The sequence below is a fragment of the Carcharodon carcharias genome, chromosome 16 (genome assembly GCF_017639515.1).
Source record: "Carcharodon carcharias isolate sCarCar2 chromosome 16, sCarCar2.pri, whole genome shotgun sequence".
Classification (NCBI taxonomy): Eukaryota; Metazoa; Chordata; class Chondrichthyes; order Lamniformes; family Lamnidae; genus Carcharodon; species Carcharodon carcharias.
The window spans coordinates 61972946-61999073 of record NC_054482.1 but is presented as its reverse complement, the minus strand read 5'-3'; the positions used below and the strand labels follow the sequence as shown (position 1 = coordinate 61999073).

Sequence of the window (26128 nt, the reverse complement as noted above, 5' to 3'; positions counted from 1 at the left end):
CGGCCATGGCAACTGGCTCAGAGCCTGGGGCTGTCTGCTGCCTCCCTCTCTCTCCACACACTCAAACGCATTTTACATCAGTTCGTCGCTGGATGATGTGGAAGCCGCTGGAGAATAGAGAGCTCGTACTTTAGAGTCAGGCAGCGCCAGAGCCAAACTCCGTACGCTGGGCAGAGACAGTCTCAGAGGGAGAGGGAAGCCGGGCGGGGGGTGGGGGGGAAAAGGGTTTTCCCAGGTTTGATCTGAGAAGGGGACAGAAACGATGGACACCATGCAGGATGCTTCACCCTGCGCCTCAGGCCAGTGGCTGGCGGCTCTCCTGCTCACTCTCTGCTGCTTGTTGCCCACTTGCCTCCCGGCAGCTCAGAGCGTGGATTTCCCCTGGCCAGCTGTGGACAACATCATGGTGCGACAGGGAGACACGGCCATCCTCAGGTAGGAGCTGCAAGAACAACCTGTGACATAGCCATCGTGCAGGAAGAAAACAATGTTATTTATACTCTCTGGCACCTTTTATTATTTTTTTCTCTCTCCGGTAGAGGGAAGGAAAAAAAGCAGCGTTTTGGATGTTGTGGTGGGCGGAGGTTTAAGTTGCACATGGTTGACCAATCTGTTGTATTCTCTGCACTGCTGTGTGTTTTCATAGTTCCTAGATAATATAGTTTGAGGGGAGGGGGAAGGGGGGGGGGGGGGGGGGTGGGTACGGATTTATATATATACATACAGCAGGAATGGGTTCGTGTTATCCATTCCACTGCATTGTGCGACAATTTTACTTCCCGGCCCGATGTTACACCCCCTCCTGAGAATTAAGACCTTCGCAATTTACTCGCGCCTGTGGCAATTGTGAGTTATGGATCTTTTGAACCCGTCACTTAAATGAAAACAGAAGGAGAAAATACTGTCACTGATGCAATGAAATGTACTTAATTTACAGAGGAATTGTAACAGTAAGAAGCAATAATAGTTAACCTGTAAGAGTTGTATTTGAATTTAGCCAGACTTCATTTTGCCACACCCTTTATTTCCCACCCCACCTATAGTCAAAAATAAATGGACAAAACAGGTGTCTTACTATTAATTGTGACCACTATTTTGACACAGAAATGTGAAATTACCTTTTATTTTCTTATCACTATTTAATGCAATATTGATAACTTCAGAAGTACATACCGTGCTGTACTTAAGCAATAGATTTGAACATTGTTAATACCAGATATAGCAAAAATTGAAACAATCAATTTTAAATGTATATTTCTGTATTGCTGACCTTGTTACACTTCCAACTAAAACTGCAATAAGGTCTGACTGATTAACAACAATACATTACACCTTCAAAGCATTTAACATTTTTTAGTCTTTTTAGAAGTTTTACATCATTCTTATCCTAATAATCAAAACAATGCAGGACTGAATGTTAGAATATTTAATTGCACAGTGTATATCGTAGTTATCAACAGCCTAATGGTTGGCAATAGAAGCCTGGAGCACTGAGTACAAATCCTAGTCAATTGAATTTCCTAACATTTAGTGATTGAATTTTAGCCGCTCTTAGTTGGGGTGCTAGATTGAGCACTTAATAATAGAATCCACAGACGAAGAATAATTGGCAGGACCAGTTCAACCCTGGAGTAGTGCACCTCCTTTTGGCCAATCACAGCGTGGCATTGACATCTTTCTATGGCTAGATTATCTCACCTTCTCAAATGAGGAAGGGAAGTGCAGCAATGCTATTCACCTAATAGGGAAAGCATAGGAGGGAGAGTTCCACTTAGTCTAGTACATGAGCTGTATTTTAAAAATGTATTGAGCACCAATAATTATGATATAATAGGTATTATTATGTAAAAATTTATGTAAAATGCAGCCTTCTCTGTCGTGTCAAAAATTTGACTGTATTCCGTTTTGGTTTTCTTTTCCTTATGACTTTTTATTGAATGTGGCATTACTGCATAAGTCTCCTAGCCACATCCTTTTCAATTTTAATATTTGTTTGGATGACCATATACAACAATATTTCATATTTCAAAGTGGAGCTCACTAACTACACTGCAAGAAACTATTCAAGGAAATTAACCGAAAGAATAATGGTTTGGGGCTGCAATTGCATTCTGTAACTAAAATACAGTTTATAAGGTTAATGTGAGTTTAATAATTTGAGTTTATAAACTTCTAAGTATCATACAAAGGTTTTAACAAGTAAAACAATGATAACTTGTTTTCACATAGCATCTTTCACATGAAAAATTAGTCCTCGACCATGTCACAGGTGTATGGACAAAAGTAGATCCTGAAACAGTTTATTTATTCATTCTTGGGATGTGAGTGTCATTAGCATGGCCAGCATTTATTACCCATTCTTAATTGTTCTTGAGAGGGTGGTGGTGAGCTGATTTCTTGGATCAAGGCAATCCATGTGGTGTAGTTATACCCACAATACTGTTAGGGAGGGAGTTCCAGGACTTTGATCTAGCAACAATGAAGGAACAACAATGTAGTTCCCAGTTAGGATGGTGTGTGGCTCGGAGGGTAACTTACAGGTAGTGTTCCCATGTGCTACCGTCCTTGTTCTTCTAGGTGTTAAAGGTCGCAGTTGGAAGATGCTGTTGTTAAAGGAGCCTTGGTGAGGTGCTACAGTGCATCTTGTAGATGGTGCGCACTTTTTCCACTGCGTGCCTGTGGTGGAGTGAGTGAATGTTTAAGGTGATGGATGGAGTATCGATCAAGCGAGTTATGTTTTCTTGGATAGTGTCGAGATTCTTGAGTGCTGTTGAAGCTTCACTTATCAAGGCAATTGTAGCGTATTGTATTACATTCCTGACTTATGCCTTGTAAATGGTGGACAGGCTTTGGGAAGTCAAGAGGTGAGTTACTCTCTACAGAACCCCCAATCTCTGACTTGTTTTTGTATCCTCAGTATTTATAAGACTGATTAAGTTAAGTTTCTAGTCAATGATAACCCCCAGGAAGTTAATGGTGGGGTATTCAGTGGTGGTAGTGCCATTAAATGTCAAGGGGAGGTGGTCAGATTCTCTTTTGTTCAGGATAGTCATTGTCTGGCACTTATGTGATGCAAATTTCCTCACCACTCATCAGCCAAGCCTGAATGTTGTCCAGGTCTTGCTGCATGTGGGCATGAACTGCATTATTATCTGAGGAGATGCGAATGGTGCTGAACATTGTGCAATCATCAACAAACATCACTACTTCTGACCTTATGATGGAGGGAAGGTCATTGAAGCAGTTGAAGATGATTGGGCCTAGGACACTACCCTGAGAAACTCTTTCAGTGATGTCCTGGGGCTGAGATGATTGACCTTCAATAACCACAACCATCTTCCTTTGTGCTAGGTATGACCCAAACCAGTGAAGGGTTTTCACCGATTTCCATTAGCATCAATTTTGGTAAGGCTCCTTGATTCCACACCCAGTCAAATGCCGCTTTGATGTCAAGGACAGGCAATTTTTCCTCACGCCTGGAATTCAACTCTCTTGTCCATTTTTAGAGCTGAGTTTCCCTGGCAGAACTCAGAAAGAGTATTGATGAGCAAGTAAATGCCCTGTCAACTTTGTAGTAAACGCCCTGTCAACAACAACTTCCATCACTTTGCTGATGATTGAGAGTAGTTTGGAGTGGTAATCGGTCAGGTTAGATTTTTGCTGCTTTTTGTGGGCAGTAAATACCTGGGCAATTTTCTACGTTGTCAGATGGATGCCAGTATTGTAGCTGTACTGGAACAGCTTGGATAGGGATGGGGCTAGTTCTGAAGCACAAGTCTTCAGTACTATATCCAGGATTGTATCGGGACCCATAGCCTTGTGGTTTCAGCCCTTTCTTGAAGTGGCGAGGAATAAATCCAATTTTCTGAAGATTGGCATCTTTGATGGTGGGGCCCTCAGTAGGAGGCTGAGATGGATCAGCCACTTGGCACTTCTGACTGAAGATGGTTTCAAATGCTTTGGTCTTGTCTTTTGCACTGATGTGTTGGACTCCACTATCATTGAGGCTGAAGATGATTTTGGAACCTCCTCCACTGGTTAGTTGCCTAATTGTCTTGACATCATTCACAACTGGATGTGGCAGGCTGGCAGATTTTTGATCTGATCCATTGTTGGTTGGATTGTTTAGCTCTGTCTATAGCATGTTGCTTATGCTGTTTAGCATGCAAGTAGCCCTGCGTTGTAGCTTCACCAAATTGGTACCTTGTTATTAGCTATGCCTGGTGCAGTTCTGGGCATGGTCTCCATCCCTCCTTTTTAAGAGGGTAATAGAAGGGATCTGGAGCATTTTATGCCCTCCCCAGCTATTTGATTGGCTGGCAGCTCTTGGAGGTGGGACTACCTCTTGGGGGGAGAAAGTCCTGACCCAAACCAATTTAAAAAAAAAACAGTGGCTGCTAAATGTCTACAAGGCAAGCCGGCTAATATTTGCCCTGGGGAGGCAGGGGGAGGTAACACTACCCCGTCCCCCTGTAAAATACAGCCCTGATATGTGAGGATGTGAGCGGCAGAGTTTTGGATTACCTTAAGTTCAAGGAGGGAGGAGGATGGGGAAACTAGCCAGGAAAACATTAGACTATGGGGGAAAACATTAATTTGAAAAGTCTTCTTCTTAGGCAGTCCCTTGGGATTGAGGATGACTTGCTTCTGATGATAAGGCTCTGGGAGCAGTCATGGACAAGATGCTGGAGATGCAGCAAGAGGCAGAGGAATGTCAGACAGCGGTGTCGGAGACCCTCAACAGAATGGCATGTGAGGTGGAGGAGTTTGTTGCCTGCTCTCTTGATGTAGTGACACTGACATATGCATGTATGGAGGTCCCCATGGGGAGGATGGCAGACGCTGTGGAGAATTTGGTCTGACTGAACACCCAGTTTCTGCCAGAAATGCACTTAGATTTCGATCGCTGTAGCCATGGGCGAACTTTTGCAGTGGGAAGATCATTGCAAGGATCCTCCTCAATTGCCATTTCCAAGTGGCCAAAGAGCTTCCAAGGTCACTGCAGTTTTCTCCCATTGAGAGGCACCACAGAGATGATCTTCACTGTGCAGCAAATCCAAAAAAAAATGCATGGAACAGCACCAATCACTGTACTTGGCCTTTTTCAACCTCACAGAAGCCTTTCACTCTGTCAATTGTGAAGGTTTATCTATGGAGGCGTTATGCAGACTACATTGATTTCCCAGGGGTAGGTAGTGTGTGGCCTGTGGATCTTTATTGATATCACCAATGGATGTCGTGTTGGCAAGTAGTGACCCATGGTCCTGTCTATTCTTGGGGGAATCCGTGTTGTCTGTGTAACACCACTTGAAACAGCACTATTGAACAAATTTCTCTTCCATTGAATTTGGAGGTGACAAAGGTTGATGAGGGTTACAGCAGTAGACGGACTGAAGTAGGGATGGAGTGGATGTTGTTGTAAAGGTGATATTCTGATGGAGAGAATCTTAGATCAGAAGCTGAGTTTCGAAAGGGTTATGCCCTCTCCCTCTTTTTAATGCAATAGACACAAGCATGTGGTTTATCTGTCTCATGCATCATTAAATGCGGGAAGCTTCTAAGTCTTCAGTGGCCTGAATTTAAAGTAGATGGTGGTGCCCCGATGGCAGGCCTTGAAAACTGAGGGCAACTCTGCCTTGGCTCTTTCTAAGAACCCCAACCCGATTCTGTGCCCATCAGGCAGTTAGCTGCCTATGATTGGGACTCCTATCCCGCCTCCAAGAGCTGCAGAGGGCTAGCAGTTCTTTGGTCTCAGCAGTGCCTTTTGGAGCAGCGGTCACTGCTGGGACTGCAACCAGCCAGGAGCAGCATCTTGGAGCAGGTTCTGGAACAGAGGTGAATGGGATGGAGGTAAGTGGGATCGCTGGGACCAGATCCCAGTGAGGGGGAGAGGGGCGTCAGTGATGAGGACAAGAGGGTTGTTTCCTTGCGGATGGCCCTAGCTGCTGTGGGGAGGCCTCCCGTGAACCACAAGATACCCAGTCAGGAAAGACTCTGCCGCTAAGAGCTCACAAGGAGGCTGCCAACTATTACTGAGTAGTCTCTTCACATGACAGAAGACCCCCTCCCCTGCCCCGTTGCTGGCAGAAAGCCACCAGAAGCAAGAAGAGGCCTTTAATTGGCTATTTAAGGGTCTCTGGCAGGAAAGCCATCTTCAACATATAGTAAAAATCTTTCTCAGATGTATTTTAATCCCAATTTTATGGTACGTCAAGGTATTTAAGCAATGCAGCATATGCCATTATTTAAAATCTTTTGTAATTAATTTTTAAAACTACTACTATCCATGAAACTGTAGGATTGGGATAATGTTGATGAAGCTCTGGTTGTACAGGTTGGATCTCTCATTTCTTTAACAAATGAAATCTATAGAAATAAATTTTAAATGTTTTTGCTTCAGTTTTCTTTTCTCCTCTCTGACAGCAGCTTATGTTGGGTGCAGGTCTATGGTGCTTTGCCTAAGTAGCCATTCTAGAGACACATCTTGCTTTTTTGGTGGGTCAAAGCTGGGCACCTGACAGTTATACAGATTACTTGCAGTTAACCGTGGTTTTTGAGGCAACAGGTGCATGCGAGCTTCTTAGCTAGGGTTATCCATATAATCTGGCTACTCTCCCTGCACAGGTTCACCTTGCATCAAGAATCCCAAAGCAGAAACAGGAGCACAGCTCCATGTCTGAAAGCTCTCATCTGCAAAACTGGATGTCCACAACCAGAAGATCGCAAGACCTGTAGATCAACAAGTAGAAACATTAAAATCCTATTGTTTTACTTTCTTTCTTTGTGAAAATGCTAGAACCCAGCATTCCTACTGGGTGATCTTCCCATTGTACTGGCAAGGAAGAAAGGTACAAGAGTGGCCTATATCCACTGGGCATACCGTATTATAAGTTTCCCAGAACGAAAAAACAGTAAAAACTGGGAAATAAGGATATTGCTCCGAGCTGGTCTTGTATACCTTAAAATGGAACACCAGTAAAAACTAGAAAATAAGAGTATTGGCCCGGACTGTTTTTACCTTCTGGGAGGAACTCCAGGAAATCCCGAGTCTATGCATTCATTATACCCTCTGACCTTTCCCTCTCTGATACTGAATGCCCTGTACTCAGCAAAGGTCTCCGTTTCATCCCCTTACGCCCCCACCTCAATGAATTTCGGTCTTGGCATGATGCTGAACTCTTCTTCCACTTCTTTCATCACTGTGCTCACTTCTTTGGGCAGGAGTCTTACTCTCATTCAACGGATTCTTTCACCTGCCCCCACTATTCTTCCTCCACCTGGACCCCTCCTGGCCTTATACCTGCTCCTGATCTTTTCATTGAGAACTGTCGGTGTGACATCCGCTGTCTGAATTTCTCTGTTCCTCTCACCCACACCAACCTGCCTCCTGAACTTGCAGAACTCCGTTCTCTCAGGTCCAACCCTGACTTTGTTATCAAACCTGCCGACAACCTTTGTTATCGAACCTGCGGTGCTGTTGTTGTCTGATGCACTGACTTCTACCTTGCAGAGGCTGAGCATCAACTCTCTCAATGCTTCCATCCTCCCCTTGGACCATGACCCCACCACCGAACATCAAGCCATTGTTTCCACGACTGTCACTGACCTCATCTCTTTAGATCTTCCCTCCAAAGCTTCCAACTTCAAAGTCTCCCAACCCCGGACGGCCCGCTTCTACCTCCTTCACAAAATCCACAAACAGGGCTGTCCCGGTAGGCCGATCGTGTCAGCCTGTTCCTGCCCCATGGAACTCATTTCTTCCTATCTTGACTCCATTTTCTCTCTCTCCTTGTCCAGTCTCTTCCCACCTACATCCACGATTCCTCTGATGCCCTACATCATATCAACAATTTCCAGTTCTCTGGCCCTAACTGCCGCCTCTTCACCATGGACGTCTAACCTCTACACATCCATCCCCCACCGGGATGGTCTGAGGGCTCTTTGCTTCTTCCTTGAACAGAGGCCCAAACAATCCCCATTCACCACCACTCTCCTCCACTTGACTGTACTTGTTCTCTCACTGAGCAATTTCTCCTTAAACTTGTCTTACATCCTCTAAATAAAAGGTGTGGCCATGGGTACCTGCATAGGCCCCAGTTATGCCTGTCTCTTTATGGGGTATGTAGAATATCCCTTGTTCAAGTGCCACCCAAGCCCCCTCCCACAACTTTTTATTTGGTACATCGCTGACTGTTTTCTGTGGCTTCATGCTTTCATCTGGACCTGGAAAAATTTATCAATTTTGCTTTCAATTTCCACCCCTCTATCGCCTCCACATAGTTCATCTCTGACACTTCCCTTCCTTGACCCCTCTGTCTCCATTTCAGGTGATAGACTGCCTACCAATATTCATTACAAGCCCACTGACTCCGACAGCTACCTTGACTACAGTTCCTCACACCCTGCTTCCTGTCAGGAATCTATCCCATTCTGTCAGTTCCTTCGCCTCCATTGCATCTGTTCTGATGACGCCACCTTCTAAAACGGCACTTCTGACATGTCTTCCTTCTTCCTTAATTGAGGTTCCCCCCCCACCTTGCATGACAGGGCCCTCAATCATGTCCAACCCATCTCCCATATCCCTGCCCTCACAGTTTTCCCCTCCCTCCCAGAACCATGATAGGGTCCCCCTTGTCCTCACTTTTCACCTCACCAGCCTCCGCATTCAAAGTATCATCCTCCATCATTTTCACCAACTCCAGCATGATGCCATCACCAAATACATCTTACCTTCAGCCCTTGTGTCAGCTTTCTGTGGGGACCGTTCCCTCCAAGATGTGCTGCTCCACTCCTCCATCACCCCCAACACCTCACCCCCTTCTCATGGCACCTTCCCATGCAATCGCAGAAGGTGCAACACCTGTCCATTTACCTCCTCCCTCCTCACCTTCCAAGGGCCCAAACACTCCTTTCAGGTGAAGCAGCGCTTCACTTCCACCTCCTTCCATTTGGGCCACTGCATTCCCAATGCAGTTCCCTCTACTTTGGGGATATCAAATGCAGACTGGGTGGCTGCTTTGCGAACACCTTCAGTCTGCCGCTAGCATGACCCAGACCTGCCTGTTGCTTGCCCTTTCAGTGCACCATCCTGCTCTCATGTCCATATGTCTGTCCTTGGCCTGCTGCAATGTTCCAGTGAAGCCCAACGCAAACTGGAGGAACAGCACCTCATCTTCTGAATAGGTTCTTTATAGCCTCCCGGTTTTAACACTGAGTTCAACAACTTTGGACCATGAACTCACTGTCCTCCATCCTCACCCCTTTTTTAAACTCCTTTTTTATATACTTTATTATTTTTATATTTAATTAATTGTTTTATCCACCCTTTTCATCCCTTTTTTTATTCTTTTTCCCCAACCACCCTTTTTCCCCCAAACCCACCCCCAAAATGGCCATCTGTCACTTGTTCTATGTTTTTCTTTCACACATGCTGACCCTTATTCTGCTCTTAACACATCCTGCTTTCTTATCTTTATGCCACTATCAGTACCTTCTTAGTCTTCACCACTACCATTAACACTCCCTTTGTCTTGTGTCTATGACATCTTTGTCAGTCTCTCTTTAGCCCCGACCCGTCGCTGACCTTCTATCCTGCTTTATGCTCCACCCCCTTTAAACAGTATAAATTCCATCACTTTCTACTTTTCTTTAGCTCTGAAGAAGAGTCATGTGGACTCAAAACGTTAACTGTTTCCCTCTCCACAAATGCTGTCAGACTTGCTGAGTTTTTCTAGCATTTTCTGTTTTTACTTCAGATTTCCAGCATTGGCAGTATTTTGCTTTTAATCCTGAGTCTGTGTTTTGCAAATGGAGACCTGATGGAACATTCCTTCATCTCAGTTCCTCTTTTCTTTTCCTGGGAACTTAGCTTTGTCTTTATCAATAAAACAGAAAATTTCTCATGGTATGCTGCAAGAGGACATGCGGTTACAGCCCACAGCTAAAGCTGCCAACCTTTCACAAATGCCCTGCAATCTCTAGGAATTTAAGATTAATCTCCAGGACATTGCTGTGAGTAACCTAGGAGAAAAATCAAAGCATTAAAAATGTGCGTGTTTATTTTAAATTTCCTTGGATATTTTCTTATTAATAAAGGAGATATAAGAGTCGGGAAAAAGGCTGTATGACAGTCAAGAACTAGGCAAGAGGAATCTGTTCACTTACCAGTTGCAGGGAAAAGTGGTGTGCAACATGGATAGATGTGCTGGGGAAACAGCAACAGAAACATGGGGATGAGGCAGAGGGAGGTAGGACAGTATGTAGTGAAACCTGCTGGAATATGTTCAGCCAGAGTTGGCAACCTTACCCACATCAGATCTCTACAGGTTAACAATATGATTTGTGAAAGCAGATAAATCCCCAGCCCTCCATGTTGTACTTGGCATGTGCAATGTAACTGAGAACTGATGATAATTGAGCATCTAGAGAAGGAACCGTCAGGTGGAAGATGAGATCTCTTTTGTCCGTTTGGTCAGAATTAGAATGGTTCGGCAGTTTATGATTGGAAGTTCTGGACAAACCAAAGAATTGTTTTAACTTTCAAAAGGCACAGTCATCAGTGAGATGGAGAGCAGCTGGAATGAGTGTGTGTAACTGTTTTGTCTTCACATTCATAAATGATGCATGTAGATGATGAAAAGATATTTTCAAAACATATTCCAATTGAAATTGAATTTCAGTACAAGTCAGGTCTAGAGCTCAGTTTGGCAAATACCCAGGTTGAGCATTGTATCCAACTCAACACTGCATCTGAAGTTGAATCAACTTCCAATAGATTACATCAGTTTCTTTTACTTCTATTTTCTTCCTCTTTGTATATATTTTGACTTGGCGAACATCTTTATAGAATGAGGATTGCATTTCAAAACTGATACAAATGCCTTTATCCAGGAGACTTTAATAGCTTGGTGTCAGCTATTGTAAAATCTGACAGACAGGAAATGGCAAGAACTGGTTTCATGGCAACCACTGTAGACTATGGGCAGTCAAAATGGCAAAGCTGCAGTGCTGCAATGAGAAATTTCTTTTTCATTTTAGTGCCATCAGGCTCCACTTTGAATATGTCTGATGCAGTGAACATCACAAATGTCTTACAAAAGGTAGCTCAATATAACTTGATTCTGATATTTTGAATTCAAGCTCTGCATCCAGATTACAGCAGGTGAGTACTACAAGTGAATCATTTCATGTTGTCGGGGCAAACAAAGGAAAATAGGTTTGCCATGCCCTTGAGGTTACAATGGGCAGGGTTTTGCCTCTGGGATCAGGAAACTGACATTGGAACCATCTCCATGTCCCATCCACGCATAGACCGGGGTGATGGGGATGGGGTGAAAGTAGTCACAGCCCATGATTTTCTCCAAGCTTAGCAACTAATCGGTTGGAGGGCAGGTTTGATGGCCAATTAGTGACAGCGGGATAGAGGCAAAATTTATAAAGTGCAGGCCTGATTTAAAGGCACGATGGCAGCCATTATAGTGGCAGCCATTTTATTTTGCTATGGAAGCCCGAGGTCAGCAGGAGGAGAGGCAGAGGCCTAGCAGCACTTGGGACAGGGCTGTGCCAACAGATGCGACACGTGAGGTTCTGTTGGAGGCAATAAGAGAGAGGCGAAAGGTTTAGCTCACAGAGACGAGGCAGGAGAAAGCCACCCAGCAAAACAAGACAGTCCTGGCTGGAGGTGGTAGAAAATATCAGTAGCTGAAGTGTTCTCTGGAGCACCTGGCTGCAAGAAGTTTCATGACCTTCTTTGCGCTGGCAAGGTGAGTGCAACTTGAGAGGCAAGTTGAAGGGCCTCCAAGTGTTCAACCACCAGCAGATATACCAGCTGAGCAATCCAAGGGTGCATTGTTCCCCTAAACAGGGGAAAATATGTGTCTAGCGTACTAACTGATGCTTCAGCAATGCTTAGAGCCCTAGCACTGTTGAAGACCTGGCAGTACTGATACATACAGCTTCTTATTTGAATGAACCATTGGCGTTGGTGAGAAAGGCCAGCATTACCTTATCTCTTTCTGTTTTTTCCTTGCAGGAGAAGAGGGCACAGATTTTATGGGAAAAGACTCACATAGGAGGAATAGCCCAGTTCACCATCCTCACTGCCATGGAGGATAGACCAATGGAAATCTCCAGGGTGGCCCCATAGAACCAAGTGAGCAATGAAGAAATGGTAATACCTAAAGGAGAGGGTGCAAATATATTGAATTCTGTGGATGAAGGGAATGCAGTGCACTATCCCCCATCCAACTGCATACCAATGTCTCATCTGCATTGGGAAGCTTCAGCTCTGTGGAACTTTTTGTTGTCCAAGGCGAGTTCTCATGATCTCCTTCAAGTGCCTTCTGCAGAATCAGCCATGGACAGTGCAACATCTTCTTAAGAAACCGAGCCAGCATTGTCACATCATTCAGACTCACCTTGCACCGGTGCAGATACGTTCACATTGCCGCATCCTTGTGCGTGGTTAGAAAGGGTAGCACTGCATGAAGAGCATGATACTGCAGCAAGAGGTGAGAGAAACGGAGGCAGTTATGGGCAGTTTCACTCCAAGAATGGAGGACAGGCACAGCTATATTCAGCTGGGCACAGATTCGGGACCTCAGGAGTCAGAAGCCAGCTGGCGGCTGTACTTTGGCCAGCGGCATGAGATGCGTAACCACATATCAGAACTCCCTAAGGCAGTGCAGGTTATGGAGAATGGAGGTGTCCATCCAACTCGTGCACCACAATAGCGCAGGGCTTGAACACATGACTTCCTCCAATGAGAGAGTCGCCAACCATATGGAGAACCATATGCAGCATGGTTCTGAGTTGATATAGGAACAATACATTGACATGCACAAAACGCATGCCATGCTTTGTAGCATTGATCACTAACCTCTCATAATATCGCAGTTTATTTTCATTTTAAGATACAGTCGAAACTTTGCAATCAGATGCCAATGCAATCTAAACTTGCTGTAACCCAGACATTTTGACATTAACTTGCTGTTATGCTGAACAGTCCAGAATTTGCTGATTCCACACTAGGAGAACCGTCTAGCAATCTAGTTAGGCATTCAGATAATTATTTATAACTTGGGTTTGCTGCCACAGACTATCTTGACAATTGGAGCTTCTTGCATTCATTTTTTTTTCAAAGTCAGCTATGGGGATTTTTGACTGCAAATGTAAGTGTGCACAGTACATCTCTGATGTTCCCTGGTTATCCCCCACTGATCTTTACGCTTATAGTTCATTTTTCTCGGGATATGGGTGTGATAAAGTTGACATTTAATACTCATTTGTGGATATACAACTGAATGGCTTGTGAGGCCACTCTAGAAGGCAGTCAAAAATCAACCACTTTGGTGTTGGAGCCACAAGTAAACCAAACGGGGTATGAATGACAGGTTTCCTTCCTTGAAAGGGCATTAGTGAATCAGTTGTGTTTTTATGACAACCCCATAGCTTCATGGTCACTTTTACTAATAGTTTATTTTTCCAGATGAAAAAAAAAGGACTAAGAATTCTCAAACTGCAATTGTGTGATTTGAATTCCTGTTTCCTAGAATAATGTTCTAAGCCACTGGATTATGGGTCTAGTAACAAAGCGCTTCTTTCATAAAGCTGAAATAGGGAATTTCTCATTTTGGAACCTATTGGTGGCACTAATGGAGCTAATAGTCCAAGTCATTTTAATATGCAGTCAGAAGGAGCATTCATGCTTCTCCCAGAGAGCCACCTTCGGGTAAATATGAGGGTCTTCTGCTGGTTAGCATGATGCTGTGCTGTGTCAGTGGCAAGTGAAGAATGGGAAATTGGCCCAGATTTTGCATTGATAATGACGGTGAAACACTCCACTGAAAATTTTGGGAGTCCAGTCATGTGCAGAATAACGTGGAAGTCCAGAAATGCAGTCAGTGATTCTACACTTCTCCAGGGGGTGCGCCATTGAGGTCCCCCCAGAATGCCATCAATGGGAAATCTATTAATTGACAAGAAATTCCACTTTTACACCGTTAATTTTGTTGTAAAACCCCTTGCAAAAGTTACATGTTGCTGAATGAGGTGTAATTGGGTTTTTAGTGAAATACTAACTTCATAATTATTGCCAAACACTGGTCTGAAAAGCTAATTTTATAATTGTGGAATGCCAAATTTCTCCATTATGATAAAAAGATTCCATTTTTTTTACATTTTTAATGTTTGTATATTTTAGCTTCTACCTTATTTAAACCATAATCTATTTCAATTATTGGAAATTTAAACTAAAAGTTAAAAACTAAGGTTTTTCAACTTCCATGTTTGCTGTCTGTGGGAATACTTCAAAGTGATTGACAGTTTACCCTATTTGCTGACACCACATGTTGCTGCATGCAAGGAGATATCCTTGACATGGTGCCAATTTTAAACAGCTATTGGGAAAGGGGAAGTCCATGCCACAGAGATCACTAGATCTTTCCGGGCGGCTTTCTATGAAATCCAGGCCATCAGAAAACCGAAAACAGTTTGTGCCACACAAAAGATCCTAATCAGAATCAATTCAAATATTCCCGACAATTGTTCCTACTGAAATGCACCTACATTAACCAAAATGGCAAATAGCGCAGCTGGAAATGTGCAAACACTTGCTGGTGCCACAATAGGATCTTAGTCAATTTAGAGCCCAAAAAACTCATCCTGCATAGATGAATTTCTAGGCCAATGTAAAATGTTGCTGCGCGTTATAAATAATCTTATGGGAATATTTTTAACCATCAGGACGGAATAACAGAAAAATTACCTTTGGAGTTTGTAGTTATGGGAAAAAAAATGTGTTGGGTTTACTGTGAAGTCACAGTAGAGATATTTCTCTTTATTTAGCGACAGGAAAAGATGTTTTAGATCAACCATCAAATATCTTCTGCTCCTGCTGCTCTTCTGTTTCTTGCTGCAGTTGCTGCTGTGTCTATTTATGTGGCTGATGTGCTGCACCCCTGCTTCACCATCCTTCTTCAAAATATCTTTTGCATTACCTTTTTGCAAGGCATAATTAGTAAAAAACACCAAATTAGAGCCTGCTAGTTTTGTATTACAAAGCTCCACCAGAATGATGCAGATAGAATTGACTCTTTAATCTGGCATTGGTATGCTCCATGGTGATATGCGTTCTGGCATGGCCATCAATATCTAGGCTGGCACGTTAGATGCAGCATTGAGAGAGCATTGTATTGACGGAGGTATATGCTTTAACAATAGATGTTAAATAGAGGCCCATGTTTTCAATCTCAGGTGGGCATTAAAGATCTGAAGGCATTGTTCAAAGAAGAGCAGGGGAGTTCACCAGTGTGCGGGTCAACATTTATCTCTCAATCAACACCTAAAACTGGCTTATTTTATAGTTGTTTGTGACAACCTTCTGTGCACAGATTGGCTGCCGAATTCCTTCCATTAGACTTCTAAAGCACAGTACTTAATTGCTTTAAAGTGCCTTGTGATGTTCTGTGGCTCCAAAGGCGCAATTTAAATGAAAGATCTTTATTTCCTACCGAGAAAGTTCAGGGAATGAAGAGCCGCAGCCTGATTGGCAGTATTGTCCATTGAACCTTGGGAAATCCCACAGCATTATAAAAACCTGAGGTCCTCATGTTGTTTTGGTTTTATGCAAAAATTAGACTGTGATACCTTGTTAAACAGACTGATGTTTGCAGCAGTGGGCAACATATGGACATATATTGGTGAAATGAACAATCCTTTCCAGCAAGTGCAGAAGATGTAATACCTACCATTTTACCTCTTCTTTCTTCACCATCCAAGGCCCCAAACATTCCTTCCAGGTGAAGAAGCAATTCATATATACTTCTTTCAATTTAGCATAAAGCATTCACTGCTCATGTGGTCTCCTCAACATTGGGGAGACCAAACGCAGTTTGGGTGACCACTTCGCTGAGCACCTCCATTCAGTCTGCAAGCATGACCCCAAGCTTCCGGTGTCCTGTAATTTTAATCCTTCTCCTTGCTCTCATGCTGATATTTCTGTCTTCGGCCTGCTGCACTGTTCCACTGAAGCTCACATAAGCTTGAGGAACAGCACCTTTTTTTCTCAATTAGGTGTTTTACAGACTTCCAGGCTCAACATTGAGTTCAGTAATTTTAGACTGCAAACTCTATCCTCCCATTTTGTTTCATTTTCTTTGCATATTTTGGTTTTTCTCTTATTTTTGCTTTTGGACTGCAGCATACCTGCTCCAAGCACATCTTCTTTCTTTGTTTTTTTTTCTTTCCCCATCACAATTCTCTACGGCCCTGTAAGACTAATACTTCTGTCATTCAGTATCTTCTGTCTTTCACCTTATCACAGACCTTGCTTTGTCCTGGTCTCACCCATCCACCCCTTGCTGAAACCTATTACATCTCTAACTTTCCCCAATTCTGTTGAAAAGCTATTGACCTGAAATGTTAGCTCCACAGATGCTGCCTGAACAACATTTTCTGTTTTTATTTCAGATTTCCAACATCTACCATATTCTGCTTTTCAATTTTCTGATAAAACAAGTATTCAAATCACTGGTGCTTATCTTGACTGACGCAGTAACTGCTGGCTAAGCCATAGGGGTAAATTTTACAACCCCCCTGCTGGTATATATGAAGATGGGGTGGGGGCACTTGTAAAATTTAATGGTGACCTCCCCACTGCTTTTGCACCCACCACTGACCTGTCTCCCATAGTACAGTGGGAAAAGTGTCAGCCAGCCGGCCCTTAAGTGTCCAATTAGTGGCCTAATTCACCTTTGCTGCAATTTTTCATCCAGCTGGGGGGCGGCCCAGCAACTTTCACTGCACGGACGGCTGGTGGGGTGGGGGCAGAGGCAAGAGGCTAACTCCTTTGCAGTGGGGTCCCCTGTGTCCATTAGGAGCACCCCTCCAAGATTGTGTCCTCACCCTTTATCCCTCCTTCACAGCCTCTCAAACCTGTGACCATAAATGATCCCCCACCCTTGCTGGGGTCTGCCAAGAGGGTCTGACCAAAATTCCCTGTCTCACCATCACTCTTCTTCCTGGACAGCTTGTAGTCTGGTGCAGCCGGGACTACAGAGCTGTCTGTATACAGCTAATACCTCTAATAATCTCTAATACCACCGCCAGCTTGCCCTTTGGAATATCCATCCCATAGTTGTGGTTTGGCAGTCTGATTTGTGAAGCTCAACCAAAGCTTCTTTAGTAAAATATAATTTCCTTAAAGAGACCTCAAATTACCTCCGGAAGGAACTTGTAAGCTATGGCAGCAGATCTTGTCCTTCTCCAGTGGTATCTTATGAGAGGTGTTCCTTGTAATCTCATAGAGGTCTACAGCACAGTAGGAGGCCAACTGGTCAACAAAGATCTGACTACACTAATCCCATTTTCCAGTGCTTGGCTTGGAGGCAATGGCAACGCATGTGAATATCTAAATACTTTTTAAATACTACTAGAGTTTCTGACTCAACCACCTTTCAGGCAGTGAGTTCCAGACTCCCATCACCTTCTGGGTAATAAAAATTTCTCCTCAACTCCCCTCTTAGTCTTCTACCTCTTACCTTAAATCTATGCCCCCTGTTCATTGACCCCCTCTACTGATGGAAAAATGCCTTCCTATCCACCCTATCTATGCCCCTTATAATCTTATACACCTCTATCAAACCTCCTCTCAACCTTCATTGCTCCAAGGAAAACAACTCCAGCCTATCCAACTTTCCTCATGGCTCAGACCTTCCAGCCCAGGCAGCATCCTGGTAAATCTCCTCTGCACCCTCTTCAGTGCAATCACATCCTTCCAGAACTTCACACAGTACTCCAGGTGTGGCCTAACCAGCATTTTATACAGTTCCAGCATAACCTCCCTGCTCTTGTATTCTATGCCTCAACTAATAAAGACAGGTATCCCATATGACTTCTTAACCACCTTATCTACCTCCCCTGCTACCTTCAGGGACCTATGGATATGCACACCAAGTATTTCCCGGGATCCTACCATTCATAGTGTAATCCCTTGCCTTGTTAGCCCTCCCGAAGTGCACTGCCTCACGCTTTTCAGGTTGAATTGCATTTGCAACTGCTCTGCCCGCCTGACCAATCCATTGATATCCTCCTGCAGCTTACGGCTATCCTCCTCACTATTTATCACCCTACCAATTTCCGTGTCATCCACAAACTTCTTGATCAAACTCCCTACATTTAAGTCAAATCATTTCTGTACACCACAAGGGCCCTAGCACCGAGTCCTGCAGAACCCCATTGGAAACACTTCCAGTCACAGAACCATCCCTCTACCGTCAACCTCTGCTTCCTGCCTCTCAGCCAATTTTGGATCCAACGTGCCACTTTGCCTTGGATCCCATGGGCTCTCACTTTCTTGACCAGTCTGCCATGAGGGATCTTATTAAAAGCCTTGCTAAAGTCCATGTAGACCACATCAAATGCATTACCCTCATCAACATTCCTAGTTACCTCAAAACATTTAATCAAATTTGTCAAACATGACTTTCCCTTAACAAACCCATGCTGACTATCTCTGATTAATCCATGTCTGTCCAGGTGCAGATATATTCTGTCCCTCAGTTCTTTCTAGTAACTTCCCCACTTCTGCGGTTAGACTGACTAGCCTGTAATTTCCGGGTCTATCCCATCCTCATTTTTTTAATAATGGGACAACGTTAGCAGTCCTCCAGTTCTCTGGCACCTCACCTGTGGCCAGAGAGGATTTGAAAATTACTGCTAGGCCCCTGATATCCCTTCCCTTGCCTCCCTCAATTGCTTGGGATACATCTCATTTGGGCTTGCGGATTTATCCACGTTTAAGGCCGCTAAACCCGCTAGTACCTCCTCTCTCTATGGTAATTTCCTCTAATATTTCACAGTGCTCCACCCTGATGTCCATATCTGGGTCGTCCTTTCCCATTGTGAAGACCGGCGCAAAGTATTCATTGAGGACTGTACCCACGTCTTCCGGCCCCCACACACATTACCTCTAATTGGCTCTACTCTTTTCTAGTTATTCTCTTGCTTTTTATATGTTTAAAAAAAACCTTTGGATTTTCCTTCATTCTACCCAACAGTGCTTTCTCATGCACTCTCTTAGCTTTCCTAATTTCCTTTTTAAGTTCCCCTCTGTGCTTTTTATACACCTCTAAGGACTCTGCTGTATTGAGCCCTCAGTATCTGTCTTAAGCTTTTTTTCTTCTTAATCCTAACCTTTATATCCCTTGACATCCAGGGTTTTCAGGCTTGGTATGTTCTTTACAAGAACATATTTGCCCTGTACTCTTGCTATTTCCTCCTTGAATTCCTCCTACTACTCTGACACGGTTTTATCTGCAAGTAGCTGCTCCCAGTCCACTTGGGCCAAATCGCATCTCAGCTTAGCCTTTCCCCAGTTTAGAATTTCTATTCCCATTTCAACCTTATCCTTTTCCATAACCATCTTAAATCTAACTGAGTTATGGTCACTATCTCCAAAATGCTCCCCAACTGATACACCTTCCAGTATCCCAGTTACTATTTGGGTGGTTAAAATCCCCTACTATTACTGTCCTATTATTCAGACATTTCTCTGAAATTTGATTACATATTTGATCCTCTATCTCTCCCTGACTGTTTAGGGGCCTATAATACACACCCAACAGCGTGTTTGCCCTTTTGCGTTTTTCACTTCTACCCAGATGGCTTCGTTTGATGATCTTTCCAAAATATCATCCCTCCTCACTGCTATAATTGATTCCTTGACCATTATTGCAACCCCCCCCCCCCCCCACTTTCTATCCCAGTCGTTATCTCGTCTGAATACCCTATAACCAGGAATGTTGAGCTGCCAATCCAGTTCATCTTTTAGCCAAGTCTTGGTCATAGCTCTTAGCTACCATTAATAACAAATCTTCATTGAGAAACCCATTGTTATATTGTTGGTTAATTTTTTAAAAGAATCTAATTTGGCCCAGGCAGTACATACTGACAGTTAGGATAGCCTTGACTTGTCACTTCAAAATTAAAACAAATTCCAGCTTTTGTAGAAATAGCTAAAAAATGAACCAAAAGTTTTGAATGCCAAGAAGCAATGATAACTGTATTTCTAATTTGAAGTATTGACACTAGTGTTCTCACTTTCTTATAGTGTCATTGAATTAAGTGAAGTACTGGCAAAAATAATAGCAGTTCTGATAGACAAGATAATCTTAGCATTTTCATGTTATTTATATAGCTTTGCAAGTTGGAGATAATCAGATAGTTTGGCTGCAGTAGAAAGCTTCAGTTGGAGTTTGGTGACTGAGGGAATTTAAGGGTTAAATTCTGTATAAAGTTTAGTCTGTCTTTAATTTAGCAATTAACTAAAAGTTGCTGTTAGTGTTGGAAGAAGGTGAGTTTTAATCCAACCTTAAAACAGGGCTCATATAGGCTCTGCTTGCGGCTGAAACTAGTTAATTAGAAAACTGTCTTAATCAGGTTTTCAGAGAGTATAAAAGTAGGCTATCTTATAGTGTGTTTGGCTGTAGGAGGGAGCTTCTGTTGGAGTTTGGTGACTGTGGGAGGAGGTGCTCTTTTTGTTTTCTACTTTTGCTTAGAGTAGTGACCTTGGTAAGTAGGAATTGATGAGTAAATTATAAAAGTGTAATATTTTTAAAGTTCCTATACTTGGATTTAACTGTGAAGCACCAGGCATAAGGGAAATTTAGGGCCAATATAATAAAGTAATATAAATATTCCAAAAGGAAGTAGAGTTAAGATATTGCAGGGCAGCTTAGTTGAGTGGAATGCGTGTCCTGTAATATGTGCAAAGTCATGGACACTACTGGTGTCCTAGCTGACCATGTATGCAGGAAGTGCTGTCAGCTGCAGAAGTTTGAGCTCTGGGTTTCAGAGCTCGAGTGGCAGCTGGAGTCACTGTGGCATATCTGCAAGGCGGAGAGCTACGTGGATAGCACATTCAGAGCAATGGTCACACTGCAGCTTAAGGGCCTGGAGACAGAGAGGGAATGGGTGACCACCAGGCAGTCTGAGAGAAGTAGGAAGGTAGTGCTGGAATCCTCTGGGGTCCTGCTTGCAAATCAGTTTCCCATTTTGGAATCTGGCAAGGGCGCTGGTACCCCAGAGGAGTACAGTCAGAGCCAAGTTTGTGGCTCGGCTGTACGTGAGTGGAGGAAGAAGAAAGGAAGAGCTATAGTGATAGAGGATTCATTGGTTAGGGGAACAGACAACTGTTCCTGTGGCCATAGACGTGACTTGAGGATGGTATGTTGCCTCCTAGGTGCCTGGCTCAAGGATGTCACTGAGACTGCAGAACATTCTTCTGAGGAAGGGTGATCAGCCAGTGGTTGAGGTCCTCATTGCTACCAATGATTTGGGTAGGAAGGGTAATGTGGTTCTGAAATCAGAATTTAGGGAGCTAGGTAGAAAATTAACAAGCAGAATCTCTAATGTAGTAATCTTGGAATTATTCCCAGTGCCACATGCCAGAGAGTACAGGAATAGGAGGATAAGGCAGATGAATGCTTGGCTGGAAAGATAGTACAGGAGGGAAGGCTTTAAATTTTTGGGACATTGGGACTGGCTCTTGGGGTGATGGCATATGTACAAGCTGGACAGGTTGCACCTGAACAGATCTGGGACTGAGTTCCTTGAGGGGGGGTTTTGTTAGTGCTGTTGGGAGGGCTTTAAACTATTTCGGCAGGGGTGTGGAAGTAAAGAAAAAATGTTAGAGGAATACCAGGGTGCACAAAATACTGGGAGGGACAGATATCACTAGTATAGAGAATAGTAAGTTAATAGGTAAAGTCTGGGTAAGGGAGAAAGTAACAAAATCGAAATCAGTGTTACTGTGCATGTATTTGAATGCACAGAGTATAGTAAATAAGATTTGGGGAGTTACAGATGCAGATTGTCATGTGGAAATATGATGTTGTAGTGATTACAGAGACCTGGCTCAAGGAAGGGCAGAATTGGGTGTTAAATATTCCTGGGTACAAGGTGTTCAGAAGAGGTACGAAAGGAGGAGGGGTAGCGGTATTGGTTAAGGAGAGCATTGCAGTGCTGGAGAAAGAGGATGTCCCAGAGGGTTCAAGGACAATCTATTTGGCTAGAGCTAAGGACCTAAAAGGGTGAAATTACCTTTCTCGGTGTAGTCTATAGACTGCCAAATAGTGCGAAGGATGTAGAAGAACACATCTGCAGGGAAATAGATGTAGGCATTATAGAGTAGTTATAATGGGGGACTTCAATGACCTGATTGTAGACTGGGACAGTGGTAGTGTAAAGGGCGGAGAGGGGCAGAAGTTTCTAGATTGTGTTCCAGAGAATTTTCTACAGCAGTATGTGTCCAATCCAACAAGAAAAGACTCACTGTTGGATCTGGCTCTTGGAAATGAGGCAGGCCAATTAGATCAAGTGTCAGTGGGGGAACATTTAGGAGACAGTGATCTTTGTATTGTACGTTTTAGGATGATGGTAGCAAAAGATGATAGGCAATCCAGAGTAAAAATAATTAACTGGACAAGAGCTAACTTTGAGAGGGCAAGATTGGCAGGAAAAACTGTAGCTGAACGTTGGACTACCTCCAAAAAAGAATTGGTTCAGGCACAGTCAAGGTATATTCCAATAAAAGGGAAAAGTAGCACAAATGAATCCAGAGCTCCCTGGATGAAAAAGGAGATTGAAATTAAGATAAAGAAGAAAGTGTGCTTATGACAGGTTTCAGGTAGAAAATACAATTGAAAACCAAGAGGAATACAGGAGGTTCGGAGAGGAGGTGAGAAAGCATATTAGGGAGGCGAAAAGGGATTATGAGAAAAGACTAGCAGTCAACTTAAAGGGGAATCTCAAAGTCTTCTATAGACATATAACTAGTAAAAGGGTGGTAAAAGGAGGAGTAGGACCAATTAGGGACCTAAAGGGGAATTTACACATGGAGACAGGGGCCATGGCTGAGATATTAAATGAATATTTTGCATCTGTCTTTACCAAGGAGGTCGATGCTACCCAGGCCCATGACAGACAAGGAAACTCTATCACTAGAAGGGTTCAAAATTGATAAGGAGGAAGTGTTGAATAGACTGTCGGTACTTAAAGTTGACAAGGCACCGGGACCGGATGAGATGCAAGAGGAGTGAGGGATCAAGTTTGGGTAGAGGTAACAATTCAAGATGTAGAGTCAAGACAGGAGAGCAAAATTGTAATATGAGAAATGAGTGTTAGAGAGTGGCAGGAAGGGACAGAGAAAAAAATCTAAGAATACGTGAACAGTCAAAACTAGATGTTGCAAAGGTAACTAGAAGACAAAACCGAAGGCTCCTTATCTGAATGCACGTAGCATTCATAATATAGTAAATGAGTTGATGGCCCACATTTAAGTAAATAAATATGATCTGATAGCAATTATGGAGATGTGGCTGCAAAGATTGGGTAGTACTGTTAATTAAAGAAGGCATTGGCACAATAGTTAGAGATGACCTTGGTTCAGGTGATCAGGATGTAGAATCGGTTTGGGTGAAGATGAGAGATCATAGGGGAAAAAGTCATTAGTGGGAGTGGTCTACAGGCCCCCTAACAGTGTAGGACAAAGTATTCAAGAGAAAATATTGTGCTTGTGATAAAGGGATGGCAATAATCATGGGTGATTTTAAGCTACACACACAAACTGGAAAAATCAGATTGGCAGTGATAGCCTGGATGAGGAGTTCATTGAATGCTTTCGAGAGTTTCTTAGAGTAGCATGTTCTGGAAGCAAGCAGAGAGCAGGTTATATTAGACTTGGTATTGTGTAATGTGACAGATTTAACTAATGACCTCAGAGTAAAGGCACCCCATAGGTAGCAGCGACCACAATATGATTGAATTTTACATCCAGTTTGAAAGGGAGAAGAGCGGGTCTAAGACTAGTATCTTAAACTTAAATAAGGGCAGCTATGTGGGGATGAAAGCTGAGCTAACTGAAGTGAACTAGGAAACTAGGCCAGAGGATGGATTAATAGAGAAGCAGTGGCAGACATTTAAGGGGATATTTCAGAATATTCAGAATAAGTACATTCCTACTATAAAGAAGAATTCTAAGGAAAGGACCCACCAACTATGGTTAACCTAAAGATGTTATGAAAGCATCAAACTTAAAGAAAAAGCATATACTCTGCAAAGATGAGTGGCAGGACAGATTATTGAACAGAATATAAAGAACGGCAGGGAATGACTAAAAGATTAATCAGGAGCAAGAAATTAGAGTATGAGAGGAAGCTAGCTAGAAATCTAAAAACAGATAGCAAGAGTTTCTACAGGTATTTAAAAAGGAAAAGAGTAAGTAAAGTGAGTGTTGGTCCTCCAGAGCGTGATAGTGGGGAGTTAATAGTAGATAATAAGGAAATGGCGAAAGAAATGAACTAATATTTTGCTTCTGTGTCCACTATAGAGGATACAAAAAACATTCCAGTAATAGCTGTAAATCAGGAGGTGAACGGGAGAAAGGAACTTAGTGAAATTAAATCACTAGGGAAATGGTACTGAGCAAATTGAAAATCATGTTTAACCTATTTATTGGAGGTTTTTTTTTGAAGGAGTAACATGCACAGTAGTTAAAGGGGAGCTTGTAGATGTACTTGACTTAGCTTTCCAGAAGGCATTTGATAAGGTGCCTCATCAAAGATTATTATGAAAAATAAAAGTGCATGGTGTAGTGGGTAACATATTAGCATGGATAGAAGATTGGCTGGCTGGCAGAAAGCAGAGTATACATAAATGGGTCTTTTTCAGATTGGCAAATGTGATGAGTGGAGTCCCACAGGAGTCTGTACTGAGGTTTCAACTTTTTACGATTTAGATGAAGGGAGTGAAGACATGGTAACTAAATTTGCAGATGCAAAGATAGGTAGGAAAGTATGTTGTGAAAAGGACATGAGGTTGCAAATGGTTATAGATAGGTTGAGTGAGTGGGAAAAGATCTGGCAAATGGAGTTTAATGTGGAAAATGTGAGGTTGTTCACTTTGGCAGGAAGAACGAAAAAGCAGAATATTACTTAAATGGAGAATGGCTGCATAATTCTGAGGTGCAGAGGGAGGGATCTAGGTGTTCTAGTACGAATCACAAAAAGTTAGTATGCAAGTACTGTAAGTAATTAAGGTGGCTAATGGAATGGTATCCTTCATTTCGAGAGGGATTGAACATAAAAGTAAGGATGTTATGCTTCAAGTTATACATGGCATTAGTGAGACCGCATCTCTCAAACTGTGTGCAGTTTTGGTCTCCTTATTTAAGGAAGGGTGTAAATGCGTTGGAGGCAGTTCAAAGGAGGTTTACTAAATTGATACCTGGAATGAGTGGGTTGTCTTATGAGGAAATGTTGGACCGACTGGGCTTTTTCCACTAGTTTAGAAGACTGAGGGGTGATTTGATTGAAGTATACAAGATCCTGAACAGTTTTGACAAGGTGAATGTTGAAAGGATGTTTCCTTTTCTGGATGACTGCAGAACTTGGGGGGGTGGGGAGGGGGGTTGGGGGCACTGTTTTAAAATGAGGGCTGCCTTTTGGGACAGTGATGAGGAGCATTCTTTTGAGGGTTGTGCAACTTTGGAATTCTATACCTCAGAAGGTGGTAGAGGTGGGGTCATGGAATATTTTTAAGGCAGAGGTAGATCTTCTGATGAAGAGTCATGTGGATTCAATGTTAACTGTGTTCGTCTCTGCAGATGCTGTCAGACCTGATGAGCTTTTCCAGTTATTTTTGTTTTTTGTTGTATATAGATTTTTGTTAGGCGAGGGAATCAAAGGTTATTGGGGTTAGAATGGAATGTGTAAATTGAAACACAAAATGATCAGCCATGATCTTATTGAATGGCAGAGCAGACTCAAGGGGCTGAATGGCCTACTCCTGTTCCTATTTTTTAAGTTCTTATCTAAGGATATTGAAGGGAGTGAGTAGAAATTGCAGGGGCATTAACCATAATCTTTCAATTTTCACTCAACTTAGGGGTGCTGCCAGAGGACTAGAGAATTGCTAACATTACGCCCTTGTTCAAAAAAGGTCGTAATGATAAGCGCAGCAATTACAGACCAGTCAGTTTAAATTTAGTGGTGGGCAAGATTCTAGAAACAATCTATTCAAGATAGAACTAGTCGTCACATGGAAAAACATGGGTTGATAAGGAAGAGCCAGC

The 26128-nt window shown here is 43.0% G+C and overlaps 1 protein-coding gene across 1 annotated transcript in view; it reads left to right on the top strand.

Annotated features, from left to right (window-relative positions):
* The first annotated feature begins 250 nt into the window (after window positions 1-250).
* negr1 (neuronal growth regulator 1) overlaps window positions 251-26128 on the top strand; it is a 1562459-nt gene continuing 1536581 nt past the window's right edge. Inside the window, exon 1 of the mRNA XM_041208369.1 lies at window positions 251-435. Within this exon, the coding sequence (XP_041064303.1) occupies window positions 263-435 (173 nt within the window). The 5' untranslated portion in view covers window positions 251-262. The remainder of the gene's footprint in view (window positions 436-26128) is intronic.